We start from the raw sequence: 16,467 nt of genomic DNA on the forward strand, positions 1-16,467 counted from the left end.
TATACAGGTCCTTCTCAAAAAATTAGCATATAGTGTTAAATTTCATTACTTACCATAATGTAATGATTACAATTAAACTTTCATATATTATAGATTCATTATCCACCAACTGAAATTTGTCAGGTCTTTTATTGTTTTAATACTGATGATTTTGGCATACAACTCCTGATAACCCAAAAAACCTGTCTCAATAAATTAGCATATCAAGAAAAGGTTCTCTAAACGACCTATTACCCTAATCTTCTGAATCAACTAATTAACTCTAAACACATGCAAAAGATACCTGAGGCTTTTATAAACTCCCTGCCTGGTTCATTACTCAAAACCCCCATCATGGGTAAGACTAGCGACCTGACAGATGTCAAGAAGGCCATCATTGACACCCTCAAGCAAGAGGGTAAGACCCAGAAAGAAATTTCTCAACAAATAGGCTGTTCCCAGAGTGCTGTATCAAGGCACCTCAATGGTAAGTCTGTTGGAAGGAAACAATGTGGCAGAAAACGCTGTACAACGAGAAGAGGAGACCGGACCCTGAGGAAGATTGTGGAGAAGGACCGATTCCAGACCTTGGGGAACCTGAGGAAGCAGTGGACTGAGTCTGGTGTGGAAACATCCAGAGCCACCGTGCACAGGCGTGTGCAGGAAATGGGCTACAGGTGCCGCATTCCCCAGGTAAAGCCACTTTTGAGCTACAGAGAAGCAGCACTGGACTGTTGCTAAGTGGTCCCAAGTACTTTTTTCTGATGAAAGCAAATTTTGCATGTCATTCGGAAATCAAGGTGCCAGAGTCTGGAGGAAGACTGGGGAGAAGGAAATGCCAAAATGCCTGAAGTCCAGTGTCAAGTACCCACAGTCAGTGATGGTGTGGGGTGCCATGTCAGCTGCTGGTGTTGGTCCACTGTGTTTCATCAAGGGCAGGGTCAATGCAGCTAGCTATCAGGAGATTTTGGAGCACTTCATGCTTCCATCGGCTGAAATGCTTTATGGAGATGAAGATTTCATTTTTCAGCACGACCTGGCACCTGCTCACAGTGCCAAAACCACTGGTAAATGGTTTACTGACCATGGTATTACTGTGCTCAATTGGCCTGCCAACTCTCCTGACCTGAACCCCATAGAGAATCTGTGGGATATTGTGAAGAGAAAGTTGAGAGACGCAAGACCCAACACTCTGGATGAGCTTAAGGCCGCTATTGATGCATCCTGGGCCTCCATAACATCTCAGCAGTGTCACAGGCTGATTGCCTCCATGCCACGCCGCATTGAAGCAGTCATTTCTGCCAAAGGATTCCCGACCAAGTATTGAGTGCATAACTGAACATTATTATTTGTTGGTTTTTTTGTTTGTTATTAAAAAACACTTTTATTTGATTGGATGGGTGAAATATGCTAATTTATTGAGACAGGTTTTTTGGGTTATCAGGAGTTGTATGCCAAAATCATCAGTATTAAAACAATAAAAGACCTGACAAATTTCAGTTGGTGGATAATGAATCTATAATATATGAAAGTTTAATTGTAATCATTACATTATGGTAAATAATGAAATTTAACACTATATGCTAATTTTTTGAGAAGGACCTGTATATATATATATATGAATGTATAACTAAAACTGAACAGGTAACTAAAAAATAAATTTTACAAACTTCCTTGAAAAAGTGAAAAGTTACTGCTACATTTTTAAACCTTCTAAAATGCTATAAAAATAAAACATTTTAGAAATGGTGCTGATGTAAGCCAGACATTAGGAAAATGTTTTTATTCATGTTTTTGTGTGGTATGACTGCCTGGATTAAAGGGATAATTATTCAACGTTTGAAAATGTTACCCACTGTACATCATTCTGTATGTAGTATTACTTTTCAGGATTGTGGGCACTACTGATACACTTGGGATCAGCCCACTGCACACCAGAGACAAAACATATGATAAAGTGATGATCACCAAATATATAATTGTTTATTTACAAAACACGAACTGACAGCGACCTAATTATAAATACAAAAAGCAAAGAAGCTGCAGTAAACCACCGTGTGTGTCCATGTTAGGACTGACATCCCTCCGCCTATGTGCACGCCAAATTAACCTACAAAGGTCACAGAATAAGTATATAGCACCCTAGATAGTAGAAAGCATCCCTCTGTGAAAAGCCAAAGAAAATCCACAATATTTGCATATATACCGTAGTTCTCATACCATGGAAAACGTAATACTACTTCTACACATTACATTACAAAAAATGGAGCGTCACATGAATGGCGTAAATGCATTCTTCATGATTTTCAGGGACTCATAGACTTGTATAGAATTTTCCTTTATGAGTTGGATAAAAATTGACATGTCTGTCAGTTTTCAGCAGACACATGGTCCCTAGAGAAATGTACACAAGTGTGCAGCGTCAGACGTTAATTGGTACGTGTTCTATCCATGCCAAAGCCGCTACCATATGTATGGAGCTGAGCTTGGGAAGAAAGCGGATGCAGCACTTGCTGGAATGCTGCAGTCACTTAGCTCATAAGATGGGTGACGAGTTGGCTTTGGACAACGCTGCACGGTGAACTTATGCTCCAAGACGAACTCAATGTACTGGAATGCATCCAAAATGGAAAACAGTAGTCACGAAGAAAAGTCATGCATGCTTTTTTGTCCCATACTTATTCCTAGCTGAAAGTGCAAATCTGACTGTTGGACCAGACTACAGAGTTTTTTGTTGTCTGTTACCATGGAGACACATGGAACCAAACAAAAAAAGTGGCCCTTAGAACATTTCTTAAAAATGTATACAAATTTTACTAAGACAATTCAAAAAAACATAATCATAATAACATAGAGACAATTATATGCAAAAAGAATCAGGGTGTAAATGACATCTACTGTAAGTGCCACGTACGCAAAACAGTTGGTCAGGTTGTATGGCAAAAAAACAGGACGTAATACAAATATGCATATGTACTCCCACAACAGATAGCCACGTATAGAGTATACCACCAAGAAATGTGGTAGTGACCGTTGGTAATTCCTATTCAACAATTAGTACATAGACCCAAAGTATAAGGTAACCGTATAATCCAGATAAACATACGGGTCAGAGTAATGCAGAAGGAATTATGACAAAAGCCAAAGATCACATTTTATAAAGTTAGGCCAAATCTGAGGGGATTGTACAAAGATATCAATCCATAGATGACACACAGTTTGTTATATCATGTATAATAAAGGGAAGAGAATGCCCATAGTGCACCAACCTGAATGTGTAGCGTGGAAAAGCGGACCCCAACGCGCGTTTCGCAATGTTGCTTCCTCGGGGAATGCATTCGTGCCGCTGGTTGATTTGTTGTTCTAGTTTTTTTTTCTGTTAATCTTGGTGTCCATCCAGTCAAAAAAACAAAAAGCAAAACATGTTTTGTTCCTGTTTTTTTTAATTTTTTTATTTTTAAATGCATAGCATTAATTTTATGTCTTTTAAAGACATAAAAAGTGAAAGTGCAGTGTTATTAAATCTGGCACTTTTTGGACAGGCTTCTCATTAGAATTTAAAAAAAAAAATCCATGGTCTAAAATGTTTAATCAAATGTTTAAAAATGAAAAGATAAAATCCTGAGCCATGGAGCAGACCATAGGATGCGGCAGCCATTATGCCCCCACCCCATAAAATGCCTCTGTTTCGGCAGTGTGAAGGTGAGCTCGGGAAGATATGGCTGATTTGCATAGGAGCCGGTGGTCTTGCACGGAGTTCTTCTCATGTCTTTCTCATGCATGTTTGTCTGCACAGGTTTGCACTCAGGTATTTTCAGAGTGCTCCTCCGGTATTCAATAGACTGTTCTTAGAGAGCTGTGACTCCAGCACAGTTCGTTATGGACGCAGGCGGATGAAACTTCGAGACCTGATGGAAGCGGCCTACCGATTCCTGCAGCAAGACGAGCTTTCCTTCAGAGAAAAGTGGGACTGGAGTGTCTGCGTGCCTTTGCTGAAAAGTCACGATCTAGCTGTTCGATGGTACCTTGACTTTATTTATTTTTTAAATGTCTACACTTATGAAAATGATAATGTGCTCCTGAATTGCAGAAAATATGTATATCCTCTGCGGTGTCCACTTTACTGGTCTCCTGGATGGATGCTAGCGTGGTCACTCGAAAGAAGGGGTTCACTGGACATAAGAGGACCTCCTTCTGGCACTTTGCAATCGTGGCATGGCGGTTATTAAAGCGTCTCCTTCCCTGTTTTGCTAATGTTATAAGCATATGCAGCAATTTTAAAGGTTAAACAACTTTCCATGTCAATCTATTGCGATCCACAGTTTTGCAGGGTTAAAACTAGGGCTGTCTGAGAGAATGTTTCTCTTCTATATTTTAAGAACATTTTGATCTTAAAGGGAATCTGTCACCCACTGGACGCTTTCAAGCTATTACTATGGGCATACAGGTAATAGAATGGTTAAAATATTGTTACCTGTATGCCTCATAGCTGCATTTTAGTTGCACATGACAGATTGGCAAACAATGGATGTGTGGAACCCCCATTCAAGTGAACTGGGTCTGGGTACTGTTCTGGTACACGAAGCTGACCTATTTTAACTGTTCGGCCAGACCCGAACGTCCAGGTGTCCGTCCATCGCTAGTTAACAAGCAATCTTATACTATAGTAATAGTTAAACATTTTCAAGTAGATAAATAGTAGGGAAATGATGTGGAATGTTATGACCTAGTTATATCCATCTCATAGAGGTCATGTGTTTAACATAGCCCAAAAAGAATCCCAAGGAGACCCGACAGGTTCCCTTTAAAGGGAACCTGTCACCCCGTTTTTTCAGATTGAGATATAAATACTGTTAAATAGGGCCTGTGCTGTGCGTTACTATAGTGTATGTAGTGTACCCTGATTCCCCACCTATGCTGAGAAATACATTACCAAAGTCGCCGGTTTCGCCTGTCAATCAACCAACGGAAAGCTGGGGAAGAAAAGAGCGATGTCACCACGCCCACCCGACCTGACCAGCCTGATTGACAGGCGAAAACGGCGACTTTGGTAATGTATTTCTCAGCATACATGGGGAATCAGGGTACACTACATACACTACAGTAACGCACAGCACAGGCCCTATTTAACAGTATTTATATCTCAATCTGAAAAAACGGGGTGACAGGTTCCCTTTAATGATGTCTGTAGTTTCTTATTAGATCCAGTAACGGATCTGCTTTAATATGAGTTTCTTAGAAAAACTTGAATATTGGAGTTGATGTCTGTGAATGGATTCTCACATTTTAAAGAGTAACTGTCATTTTATAATTATATTTATTATATATGAGGCACTGCAGAGTGTTTTTGAGCTATGAGGGTCTCTGGCTCTATACCCCTGGATGCTCACACAGTGGTGTGTGGGTTCAGTAGTAAGATACTGTGACTGCGCAGAACTGTATACAGACATATAGACACTGCTCTTTGTGCTTGGCAGATGCACTTTAGTGGTTTTTTGACCGATTGATGGGGTCTCGAGACCTGGACCCTTACTGATCAGAAATCCTCTCCAGCTCCTATAATAACTTTATTTTATTTATGACAGTTACACTTTACTCGCAGAAGTCACAGATCTCTATAACATAGCTAACCATTATGATCCACATGATTGTATTGCATGAAGTATCAATAATAAGCATCTGCATTGTTTTCTTAGGTACACCTCTCATTGCTTGGCTCTGGTAACTTGCATGTCAGATGAGAATAGACAGACCTTCCTGAAGAAGTTGTTTGGTACAGATGAATTGATCAATTTCAAACTTCAGTACGTCCGTCTCTGACTTCATTACTCACATTGCGATTTCTCAAGACGACCTGTCTGACAGCGCTTTTTATTTCAGATTGCTAGACGAGCTTCATAGCCAGAATATAGAACAGGGGCTTCTTTTAACCAATCCGGAAAATTCTTTGTGGCATAAAGATGGAAGCCAACAATACACACAGGGCCACATTGTGTCTGGTGATTTGTGTTCATATGTGGTACCTATTTGTGGAATAACACTTCCGAGAAAATTACAGGTAATTATTGCATATGTATATGACACATGGATCACTTGGAAATGCTGCAGATCAAAACCCTATATAAGAATTTGCTTTTAATTACGTCTACAATAAAAATGTAAAGTTCAAAGCAGTTGAGATGTCAGTTGTTCTTAAAGGGGTTATCAAGTACCCCCTTACTTCTGCATTGAGATGAAAGGCACTGGTGGAGTGGTGCTAACATGATTTTCAGGTATCGGCGCGTCTTGTGCATGCCACCAGGCATCTTGCATATTCGATAGAACAAGATGCATAAATGAGACCTGGAAAACCTATATTGCCACCACGTCCGCAGCATCATTCATTTTTGTTAGATCAGTATATTGATCACAAGATGTTTCTCTTCTTGAAACCCCAGTAATTGGCTTTCATTTCTGGATGGAATATGGTAGCAAGTCTCCAGTGCACATGCAGTGCCAGTACCTGGTAACATGCACTGTGTCCATGGAATGCACGCATGTGCCATGTTTTCCAAAATCAAAGACCATCTTTGTGCCCTTTGTTAGAGCACTTGCTAAAATTCAATTTTGTAACATTATTTATATAATGTTATAATATTTTACCTTTTTTTTTCGTGGTAAAATGTAAGTTTAAAGAATTTTTAAATGAGAATATTAATAAAACTAAAGAAATCACATTCGATTAAAATATTTCTTTAATAATCTGTGTTCTATGTTTATGAGAAGTGTGTATAGTAACCTCTGTACACACTCAAATGCTTTAGAACATATTCAAACCTACAATTTGTAATTGTTTTTGTTTTTTTTGTTTTTTTTTTTAACCTACCTGTATGTTTGTTCTCTTACAGGAATTGAACAGTAATCAGCTTGTGTTGGTGGAAACAACTTGTAGAAGTCTCCAGAGTCTTGCTCATGCAGTCTCCTTTCAGAATGCTGTACTTTTGGAAGGTCCCATAGGATGTGGGAAAACTGCTTTGGTGGAGCACTTGGCTAGGGTTACAGGACGCTTGAAAGCGCCTGATTTATTGAAGGTTCAGCTTGGGGATCAGACTGACAGCAAGGTAAGGAGTATTGGTAATGGGAAGGGTTACATCTTAAGGTACCATCACACATAACGATTTCGTTAACGATATAGTTGCTTTTTGTGACGTGAGCGCCGGCCGGCCGTAAAGCAGAGCACAGCGGTGACGTCACCGCTCTGCTTACGGCCAGCCGGCGCGCCGCTCACAGTCAGTGCGGGAAGCTGAAGGCGAGGGACGTGACCAGACACCGGAATGTAAGTATGTAGTGTTTTTTTTTTTTTTTTTTACATTTACAATGGTAACCAGGGTAAACATCGGGTTACTAAGCGCGACCCTGCGCTTAGTAACCCGATGTTTACCCTGGTTACCCGGGGACTTCGGCATCGTTGGTCGCTGGAGAGCTGTCTGTGTGACAGCTCTCCAGCGACCAAACAGCGACGCTGCAGCGATCGGCATCGTTGTCTAGATCGCTGCAGCGTCGCTTAATGTGACGGTACCTTTAGTGTAATGTCTGCACTAACACACTTTAGCATTGGACACATTTTTTCTCCTTATCCTTGTACTGACTGTAGACAAGTCAGCAGCCATCAGCTATGTAAGATAACATAAGCCCATAGCATATCAATTCATTTCATTTTTCTCCCTCCATAGATGTTGCTTGGGATGTATCGCTGCACCGATATACCAGGAGAGTTTGTGTGGCAGCCGGGAACTTTAACACAAGCTGTGGCCAGTGGCTACTGGGTTTTGTTAGAGGACATTGATTATGCACCACTTGACGTGGTAAGGAAATGTCTTGTGTCCCATATTATTTGTTTTGTATATGTTCTGCACTACTAATAATGAGTGTTGTTCCTATGCTGTGTTTCGCTTGACACTTTGTCGGTGTGTTTCTAACATTTTGTTCCCTTACCATACCTCTGCGACACTGGTACCAGCTTCTGTTGAGTTTTTCCTCATCTCTCCTCACAGATATCGGTGTTAATCTCAGTTTTGGAAAATGGCCAGCTTGTTATTCCTGGAAGAGGTGACTGCATCAAGGTGTCTCCAGGTTTTCAGCTATTTGCCACTAGAAGGTTAGAAATCCATGCTTGTTATTGTGTCATGTTTCCTATTTTATGTCACTTTTTTCAGCAGCATTACTGTGCAGTTTTGTCCAAATGTGTTCGGTTAGTGGATCTATTAAGTATAGGTTTAAAGAGGGGAGCTGTCATCAAATCAAAAGTGGCCAGTTTTTGCTCCTATATTTCTGCTGCACCCTTGGGGATTTAATTTTTTGAGGTTAAACAGGAACTTTGTCCTTGACACCTGTCACACTACCAATGTCCGCTAGATGTTACTTCCACATCGCAGCTCACTACAAGTGAATGGGGTGGCATAGCGACTCCTGGGCTACTGCCACAAGGAAGTCACCAAAAATTTGACTCCGTTGGACTGTTTGCTACTTTCTTGTCACGGTCTCCGTACCCCCAGTTTGCAATGTTGCCCCATGGACTTGTATTGCGGAACAATGTAGCAACAACACCTAGTAACTTAAATCCTGTCCCCTTAAAGCCCCAACCTTAAACCCTTATATGATACCAGAGATAAATATGGGCCTTCTTCTTTGGTGGGGATTTTTATGGCCCCTACTAGAGAATGTGTCTCACAGGATTCTCTGGACGCTTGTCTTTAGGATTCTTTGTATTATCACCTTGTGATTTGTGAGCCACACCTTTGTGGATAGGCGATAAAAATTAGCACCAGCTTAAAAGGCTCATGTTTCTGGAACCATATAGTGGATTTAAAGAAAATCGGAATATTGAGGAGTGTAGCTAAAATAAAATAATAGCAAAGTGGCCACCTATTCACTTTGTGACAAGTCCTCTTTAAGTACTTGGAAACCATAGAAAACAATGGCTGTATTTCAGTACACTTGTTTTTTTATTTGTACCTTGCCTGAGTTAAACAAAACACGAAAAGAACCGACTAAAGAAAATGCGAACTTATTTTGTTCCAGGTTACATACTTCCAGTTCCGGATCGTGGTACAGACCACAGAACAGCCACGCTTCATTGCTTGACAAGTATTGGACAAAAATACATCTTGACAACATGAACCGCAGTGAGCTGAAAGAGGTATTGTAGACATGAGTTACTGTGAAGGTGTCAAGATGCTTAGTATTCTTTTCTAATGCTTTAAGTTATAAGCTATCATCCGAGGACCTGTGGCCAAGTCTATACTTTAGTAGCAGACGCATAGGTTCCCTCAAGATCCCCAAACCATGATTTGTGCAATTTCTGGTGCCTTGCTAATAATCACCTGTGCAATATTCTGGAATATTAGCATGACCTGTTAGGGAGCCTTGACTGGAGTTGATCATCGCTGCTTCTTAGGCTGTTTTCTTAAATTAATTTTAATTGTTTGTTTTAGAAAGGTTTTTTATCTGATTGCCTATCATTTTCTCACAGTGGGCAGCCACATAATGGTGGTGGGTGCTCTTCAAGAGTATGTTCTAAAAGGCTCCATCTGCAAAATGTCCATAGCGGACTATTGACCGTTTCCGTGTAGAAAAGCTGTGGGTTTCCTATGCATTTCTTCCCTTTTTTCCCCTTCAAAGCTGAAATCCATGTGGATATCTTGGTACTAATTGTCAGTGCAGAATTTCAAATCCGAATCATTGGTCAGTTTACACTGTGGATTTGTTTGCAGTGCATGAATGAGTTTTGTGTGAAAAAATATGCAGTTTTGCTAGTCTTACTGTGAAAGATGGCTTGTACTTAAAGGGACTTGGGGTACAAGTCTGCAGTCACTGCATGATGTGAGGATTCTCCAGTGCCTTTGGTGGGCTCGTAACTCCATATACAGTATATGATATTTGCATACATATGCTCACATGTCGACTAGATGGGTAAGGCCTAGTTCAATGCAAGTGTATTGAGCGAGGCTGGAATCCTCTAGCTGGAATGTGGCCATAAGTATGCAAATCATATGACCACACACTCCCTTCACAGGAGAATCCTTACAGCACGCAGTACGTGCTTAGTAAGAATTCCACAAGTCTGCAGTCACAAAGAGTGACTGCAGACTTGTACCTCAAAACTGGACAACTCTTTTTAAAGGTCATAGGGTTGTCAACTTTTATTTATTTATTTTTCCTTCAGAAAGAACAGATTAAAAAATAGAAAATTTTTCTTTACTGTATATTAGAAAATTGTATAAGTCACCTTTACTCGTGATGTTAATTTATCTTTCCCGTAAGTTATTTTCTCCTACGCCTCATTGGGGCACACAGGACCATGGGTGTTATGCTGATGCCACTAGGAGGACGCTAAGTTAACACAGAAAAATTAACTCCTCCTCTGCAGTATACACCTCTTCACTGGCCAGGATTCAAACCAGTTCTTGCTTAGTGTCTGTAGGAGACACTTGGTTCTGTTTTCAGAGCCCAACTTTCTTATTTTAATTTTAAAATGTTATTTTTCTGTAAATTTTTATTTTTCACTTAACGGAGTGATGGGGGCGACAAATTCCTTTTATAGGGTCCGCTCTCCCCCGAACCATCAACAGGCGAGTATACCTCCCTGTCCCTCTCCTGCGACGTCTGGGGCACGCCTAATTTTACTGGGGCGACGGTTCCTTTTATGGCCCGATCTCCCTCCCCCCTGAAAGACGGCGAGCACATAGAGCCTGGTTCATGTTCCTCTCCGGGGCCCGACACCTGAGACAAGGCCCACATCGGATGGCGTCACACAGCCCCACGACTAAAACCCCCTTGGGGGACAGAGGAAGATGGATGGCTTCTGGTGCATGGCCGACGCCGCGTATCGCCGGCAGGGCCCAAAATTTAGTCCCTGACTTTCAGCCTGACTAGGCTTCAGTTCCGCCCACGACCATAGCTCCTCCCCCTATTCCGGCACTTCTCGTCTGGGACGAGAGGCGCCCCTGCAAATCTCAGCGGCCATATTACTCTCATCTCTGCGGGCACAACAAGCCCCCCAAGGTGGCACGCTGACTGACATGGACCGCCGCGGCTACAATTCCTCCCCGGGGACACAAGCACAGGACCGTGGGTAAGCTGCATCAAGAAAGCTTAACCCCTTCCCTGCACCATAGCGCATATCCTGCCCCTGTCTCTAAAAACACTGTCTCAACCTAAGGAGACCAAAAAGACTTAACAAGAAGCACACAGTGTTCTTCACTTCTTGTGCCACTTGCAATATGGCCCTGCCCCGAGCTCACAATACCCCATTATGTGCAGATTGTGACCCGGCCTCTGTGCCGCCAATGCCGCCGCCGACCCTGCAGAGCCTAGTCCCCCTGAGTGGGCCACTTCCCTGTCACAATCTATGGCTTCCCTAGCCAAGGCAATTGACTCCCTCCGGGGTCCCTCTTTAAGTCAGACCGCGGAGGACTCTGGCGATGGTACGGATCCGTCCACCAGCAGGGGGCGTCCTCTGTCACTAAGGGCTCGTGGTCGGGGTGCCAGGAAACGTACCCCTGTCTCACCCCCCGACCACGGGCATGCTTGCTTTTCAGCATCCGCGAGCTCAGTCTCTCGTTCCCCTTCTCCGGAGAACCTAAATGACTCCGAATATGAGTCCAAGGACTCTTACGTTCAGAATTCCTTGACTTCCCAAGAGACACTAGATTCTCTCATTGAAGCGGTCAACAAGACCCTGAAGATGGACGAGGAATCCGTATCCACTCCGGAACACGCGGTGTCTTTTAACAAGACCAAACGTGTCCAAAAAGTATTCGCCACTCATCCTGAGTTTAAAGAAATCGTACAAAAACACAGTGACTGCCTTGACAAAGCCTTCATGGGGCAAAAATCTATTGAGGCCAAATACCCTTTTGCTCAGGGACTAATCAAGGACTGGCTGCAGTCTCCCTCAGTGGATCCTGCAGTATCGCATCTCGCTTCCAAAACAATCCTATCTCTGTCAGACGGTTCGTCGGTCAAGAACCCCTCTGACCGCCAAATTGACTACTTGGCTCGTTCCGTCTTCGAGGCCACAGGAGCGTCTCTCTTTCCATCCTGCGCCGCTTCTTGGGTGGCTAAGGCTATGGTCGCTTGGACTGAGGTGCTTACCGTGACCATCCAAGACAGTAATCTCCCCCCAGAGGCGATTAACCTTAAAGGGAACCTGTCACCCCGAAAAACGCGGGTGAGGTAAGCCCACCGGCATCAGGGGCTTATCTACAGCATTCTGTAATGCTGTAGATAAGCCCCCGATGTTACCTGAAAGAGGAGAAAAAGACGTTAGATTATACTCACCTAGGGGCGGTCCCGCTGCTGGTGTGGTCGGATGGGTGTCTCTGGTCCGCTGCGGCGCCTCCCTTCTTCATTCCAAGACGTCCTCTTCTGATCTTCAGCCACGGCTCCGGCGCAGGCGTACTTTGTCTGCCCTGTTGAGGGCAGAGCAAAGTACTGCAGTGCGCAGGCGTCTGGCCTCTCTGACCTTTCCGGCGCCTGCGCACTGCAGTACTTTACTAGTTAATGCCTCAATAGACGCGGCCAATTGCGCTGCACAGGCAGCCCCAAATGCAATTTCCATCAGAAGAGCCCTGTGGCTCAGAGATTGGCGAGCAGATTCTGCTTCCAAGCGTTCATTGACATCTCTACCCTATCAAGCTGGTCGCCTATTTGGAGAAAAAATAGACCAAATAATATCGGACGCTACCGGGGGAAAAGTAAATTTCTCCCCCAACAAAAGCCTACCCAGCCGTTTCGGTATAAACAACAATCTCGATTCCGGCCTTTTCGCAACAATCCCAATTGGTCATCTACATCCTTCTCCCCCGCATCAGGACGAGGTGCGCGCGGGGACCGAGGCTCCCAGGTCTCATACAGACCTAATCATAACTGGAACCCAGACCACGGTCATCTGGGTCTAAGGGATCCAGATCCCTTAGATCCTCCACTCAATGACTCGTTGCAGCATCCGGAGGACATCAAAGTAGGAGGTCGCCTACTTTCATTCCGTCAAGCCTGGCTCTTGGTCGTCTCCGACGAGTGGGTCAGGGAACTGGTGTCCTCCGGATACAAAATAGAATTTTCTTCTCCTCCCGACACGTTTCTTCCAGTCGTGTCCTCCCAAACCAAAGACAACGGCTTATCCCCAGGCCATACGGGCACTACAAAAGGATGAAGTCATCATTCCGGTTCCCCAAGACCAAAGGTTCAAAGGGTTTTACTTGAACCTATTCGTGGTCCCGAAAAAGGACGGATCGTTGCATCCGATTCTGGATCTAAAACTTCTGAACAAATCTGTCAAAATGTGGCGCTTCAGAATGGAATCTCTCCGCTCTGTCGTCGCGTCCATGGAAAAAGGAGAGTTCCTAGCATCCCTAGACAGCAAAGATGCTTACCTCTACATCCCAATTTTTCCTCCTCATCAACAGTTCATTCACTTCGCGTTTTGCGAGGACCACTTCCAGTTTGTGGCCTTACCTTTCGGCCTCGCCACCGCTCCCAGATTTTTCAAAAAGGTACTTCCTTACCTGGACGACCTGCTGATAAAAGGCCCATCATACCCAGCCTGTGAAGAGTCCGTCGATCTCACAGTGGATACTTTTTCTCGCCTGGGTTGGAAGATAAACTTTGAAAAATCCTCTACAATCCCGGCTCAACGGATCTCCTTTCTTGGAATGACACTGGACACTTCCCGCGGTCTGGTCATTTCCCCTCCAGACAAGGCCTTGGCCTTGCAGCAGGGAGCTCGGAGTCTTTCCCGTCCAGTCTCCCACTACATTCATTTTAGCATGAACATTCTCAGGCAGATGGTTGCAGCCATGGAAGCAGTTCTGTTCGTGCAATTTCATCTCCGTCCCCTACAACATGCGCTGCTGTCGGCGTGGAACGGGAACCCGTCCTCTCTCGACCGCCGTTTCAGTCTGTCCCCACGGGTCAGACAGACCCTCAAGTGGTGGACGCTGAAGTCGTCCTCCCTGAACCAAGGAAAGTCCTTTCTCCCAGTCCGTTGGCTGGTGGTGACCACCGATGCCAGCCTCCTGGACTGGGGTGCAATTTTCAAACACCACACAGCACAAGGGCGGTGGTCCACTCGAGAGTTGCGTCTCCCCATCAATATCCTGGAAATGCGAGCTATCAGACTAGCATTGCTCAGTTTTCACCATCTCCTAGCAGGTCACCCCATCAGAATCCAGTCCAACAACGCCACAGTGGTGGCGTACATCAACCATCAAGGGGGATACCGCAGCAAGACGGCCATGCTCGAGGTGTCCCACATTCACCAACCATTCGCCTATCTTGATCTACATACCAGGTGTAGAGAACTGGGCGGCGGACTTCCTTAGTCACCAGGGTCTCGCCTTGGGCGAGTGGTCCCTCCTCCCGCATGTTTTCCAGCAGATTTGTCATCGCTGGGGGACCCCGGACGTGTACCTCTTGGCCTCCAGGCTAAACAACAAGGTCCCACAGTTCATTGCCCGATCTTTCGACCCACGTGCCATCAGAGCAGATGCCTTGGTCCTGCCGTGGCGTCATTTCCGCCTCCCGTACGTTTTTCCTCCTCTCCCCCTGCTACCGAGGGTCATCAAGAAGGTCAGGGCAGAGGGGTACCAGTGATCCTCGTGGCGCCTGACTGACCGCGCCGAGCATGGTGTGCGGAACTGGTTCAGCTGGTCACCGTCGTCCCCTGGCGTCTTCCAGATCGCGTGTATCTGCTCTCGCCGGGCCTGATTTACCACCAGAACTCAGGGGCCCTGCCTTTAACGGCCTGGCCGTTGAATCCTGGATTCTAGGCCAAGCGGGTTTCACTCCCAAGGTGTCCTCCACCATGATCAGGGCTAGGAACCCCGTGTCCATGCGCAGTTACCACCATACCTGGCGAATCTTCTTCGCATGGTGCGACGCACGTGGATGATCTCCTCTGGCATTTTTCATTCCTTCCATATTGGAATTTCTCCAATCAGGACTAGAGTCGGGTCTCGCACTTAGCTCTCTCAAGGGACAGGTGTCAGCATTGTCAGTCCTGTTCCAACGACAAATTGCCAATAGATTACCGGCTAAGATGTTCTTTCAGGGAATTTCCCATGTGGCGCCTCCCTACAACATGCTTTTGGATCCGTGGGATCTTAATTTGGTCCTTGGAGCCCTTCAGGAGGCCCCCTTCGAACCACTGCAGGACGTCTCTTTGACCTTCCTTTCCTGGAAGGTGGTTTTCCTAGTGGCTATTAGATCCATCAGGCGTGTTTCGGAGTTGGCGGCACTTTCCTGCCGACCTCCGTTTCTGATTTTTCACCCGGACAAGGCAGTCTTAAGGACTTCTCCTTCTTTTCTGCCAAAGGTCGTTTCCTCTTTTCACCTCAACGAGGAGATTATTCTTCCTTCGTTCTGTCCGGCACCAGTCCATCGCATTGAGAAAGCTCTGCACACTCTCGATGTGGTGAGGGCCCTTCGACGGTACGTCTCACGGACGGCTCCCTTCAGCAAGTCCGGATGTCCTATTCGTACTTCCAGAGGGACCAAGGAAGGGTTCTCCCACTTCCAAGGCTACTCTAGCCAAGTGGATTCGATCGGCTATTCAGGAATCCTATAGTGTCAAGGGTGTTCCTATCCCAGCAGGGATTAAGGCCCATTCTACTCAGTCGGTGGGCGCCTCTTGGGCCATTCGGCACCAGGCGTCAGCACAACAGGTCTGCAAAGCTGCGACATGGTCCAGCATGCATACTTTTACGAAGCATTACCACATTCATTCTCTATCTTCTGCAGACGCCGCCCTTGGCAGACACATTCTGCAATCGGCGGTACCTTAGCTGGTACATTGGGTATTAGCAGCTATGTTGCTCCGCACCCAGGGACTGCTTTAGGACGTCCCATGGTCCTGTGTCCCCCAATGAGGCGAAGGAGAAAAGGAGATTTTTGTGTACTCACCGTAAAATAATAATAATAATAATAATAATTTTTATTTATATAGCGCCAACATATTCCGCAGCGCTTTACAAATTATAGAGGGGACTTGTACATACAATAGACATTACAGCATAACAGAAATACAGTTCAAAACAGATACCATGAGGAGTGAGGGCCCTGCTCGTAAGCTTACAAAATCTTACGTAAAATCTTTTTCTCCGAGCCAATCATTGGGGACACAGCACCCACCCTGTTAGCCTTTTGGCTTGTTGTTACTTCTTTGGTTTTGACATAGTTTATTGCCTTTCGTTTAATACTCCTACTGCTTTACTACCGAACTGGTTTGAATCCTGGCCAAGGGGTGTATACTGCAGAGGAGGAGTTAATCTTTCTGTGTTAACTTAGTGTCCTCCTAGTGGCAGCAGCATAACACCCATGGTCCTGTGTCCCCCAATGATTGGCTCGGAGAAAAAGATTTTACGGTGAGTACACAAAATCTCCTTTTCTTTGTTATTTTGACAGACTTGGAAACTGACCTTCTCTATTATGTCAATACATCGTCATTTG

The 16,467-nt window shown here is 44.8% G+C and overlaps 1 protein-coding gene across 1 annotated transcript in view; it reads left to right on the forward strand.

The window, feature by feature from the left end:
- MDN1 (midasin AAA ATPase 1) overlaps positions 1-16,467 on the forward strand; it is a 335,477-nt gene that overhangs the window by 25,427 nt on the left and 293,583 nt on the right. The window contains exons 3-9 of the mRNA XM_069726361.1: positions 3,776-4,000; positions 5,676-5,783; positions 5,860-6,037; positions 6,867-7,079; positions 7,692-7,823; positions 8,013-8,116; positions 9,040-9,157. Of these exons, the coding sequence (XP_069582462.1) occupies positions 3,776-4,000; positions 5,676-5,783; positions 5,860-6,037; positions 6,867-7,079; positions 7,692-7,823; positions 8,013-8,116; positions 9,040-9,157 (1,078 nt within the window). The remainder of the gene's footprint in view (positions 1-3,775; positions 4,001-5,675; positions 5,784-5,859; positions 6,038-6,866; positions 7,080-7,691; positions 7,824-8,012; positions 8,117-9,039; positions 9,158-16,467) is intronic.

The sequence above is a fragment of the Ranitomeya imitator genome, chromosome 5 (genome assembly GCF_032444005.1).
Source record: "Ranitomeya imitator isolate aRanImi1 chromosome 5, aRanImi1.pri, whole genome shotgun sequence".
Taxonomy (NCBI): domain Eukaryota; kingdom Metazoa; phylum Chordata; class Amphibia; order Anura; family Dendrobatidae; genus Ranitomeya; species Ranitomeya imitator.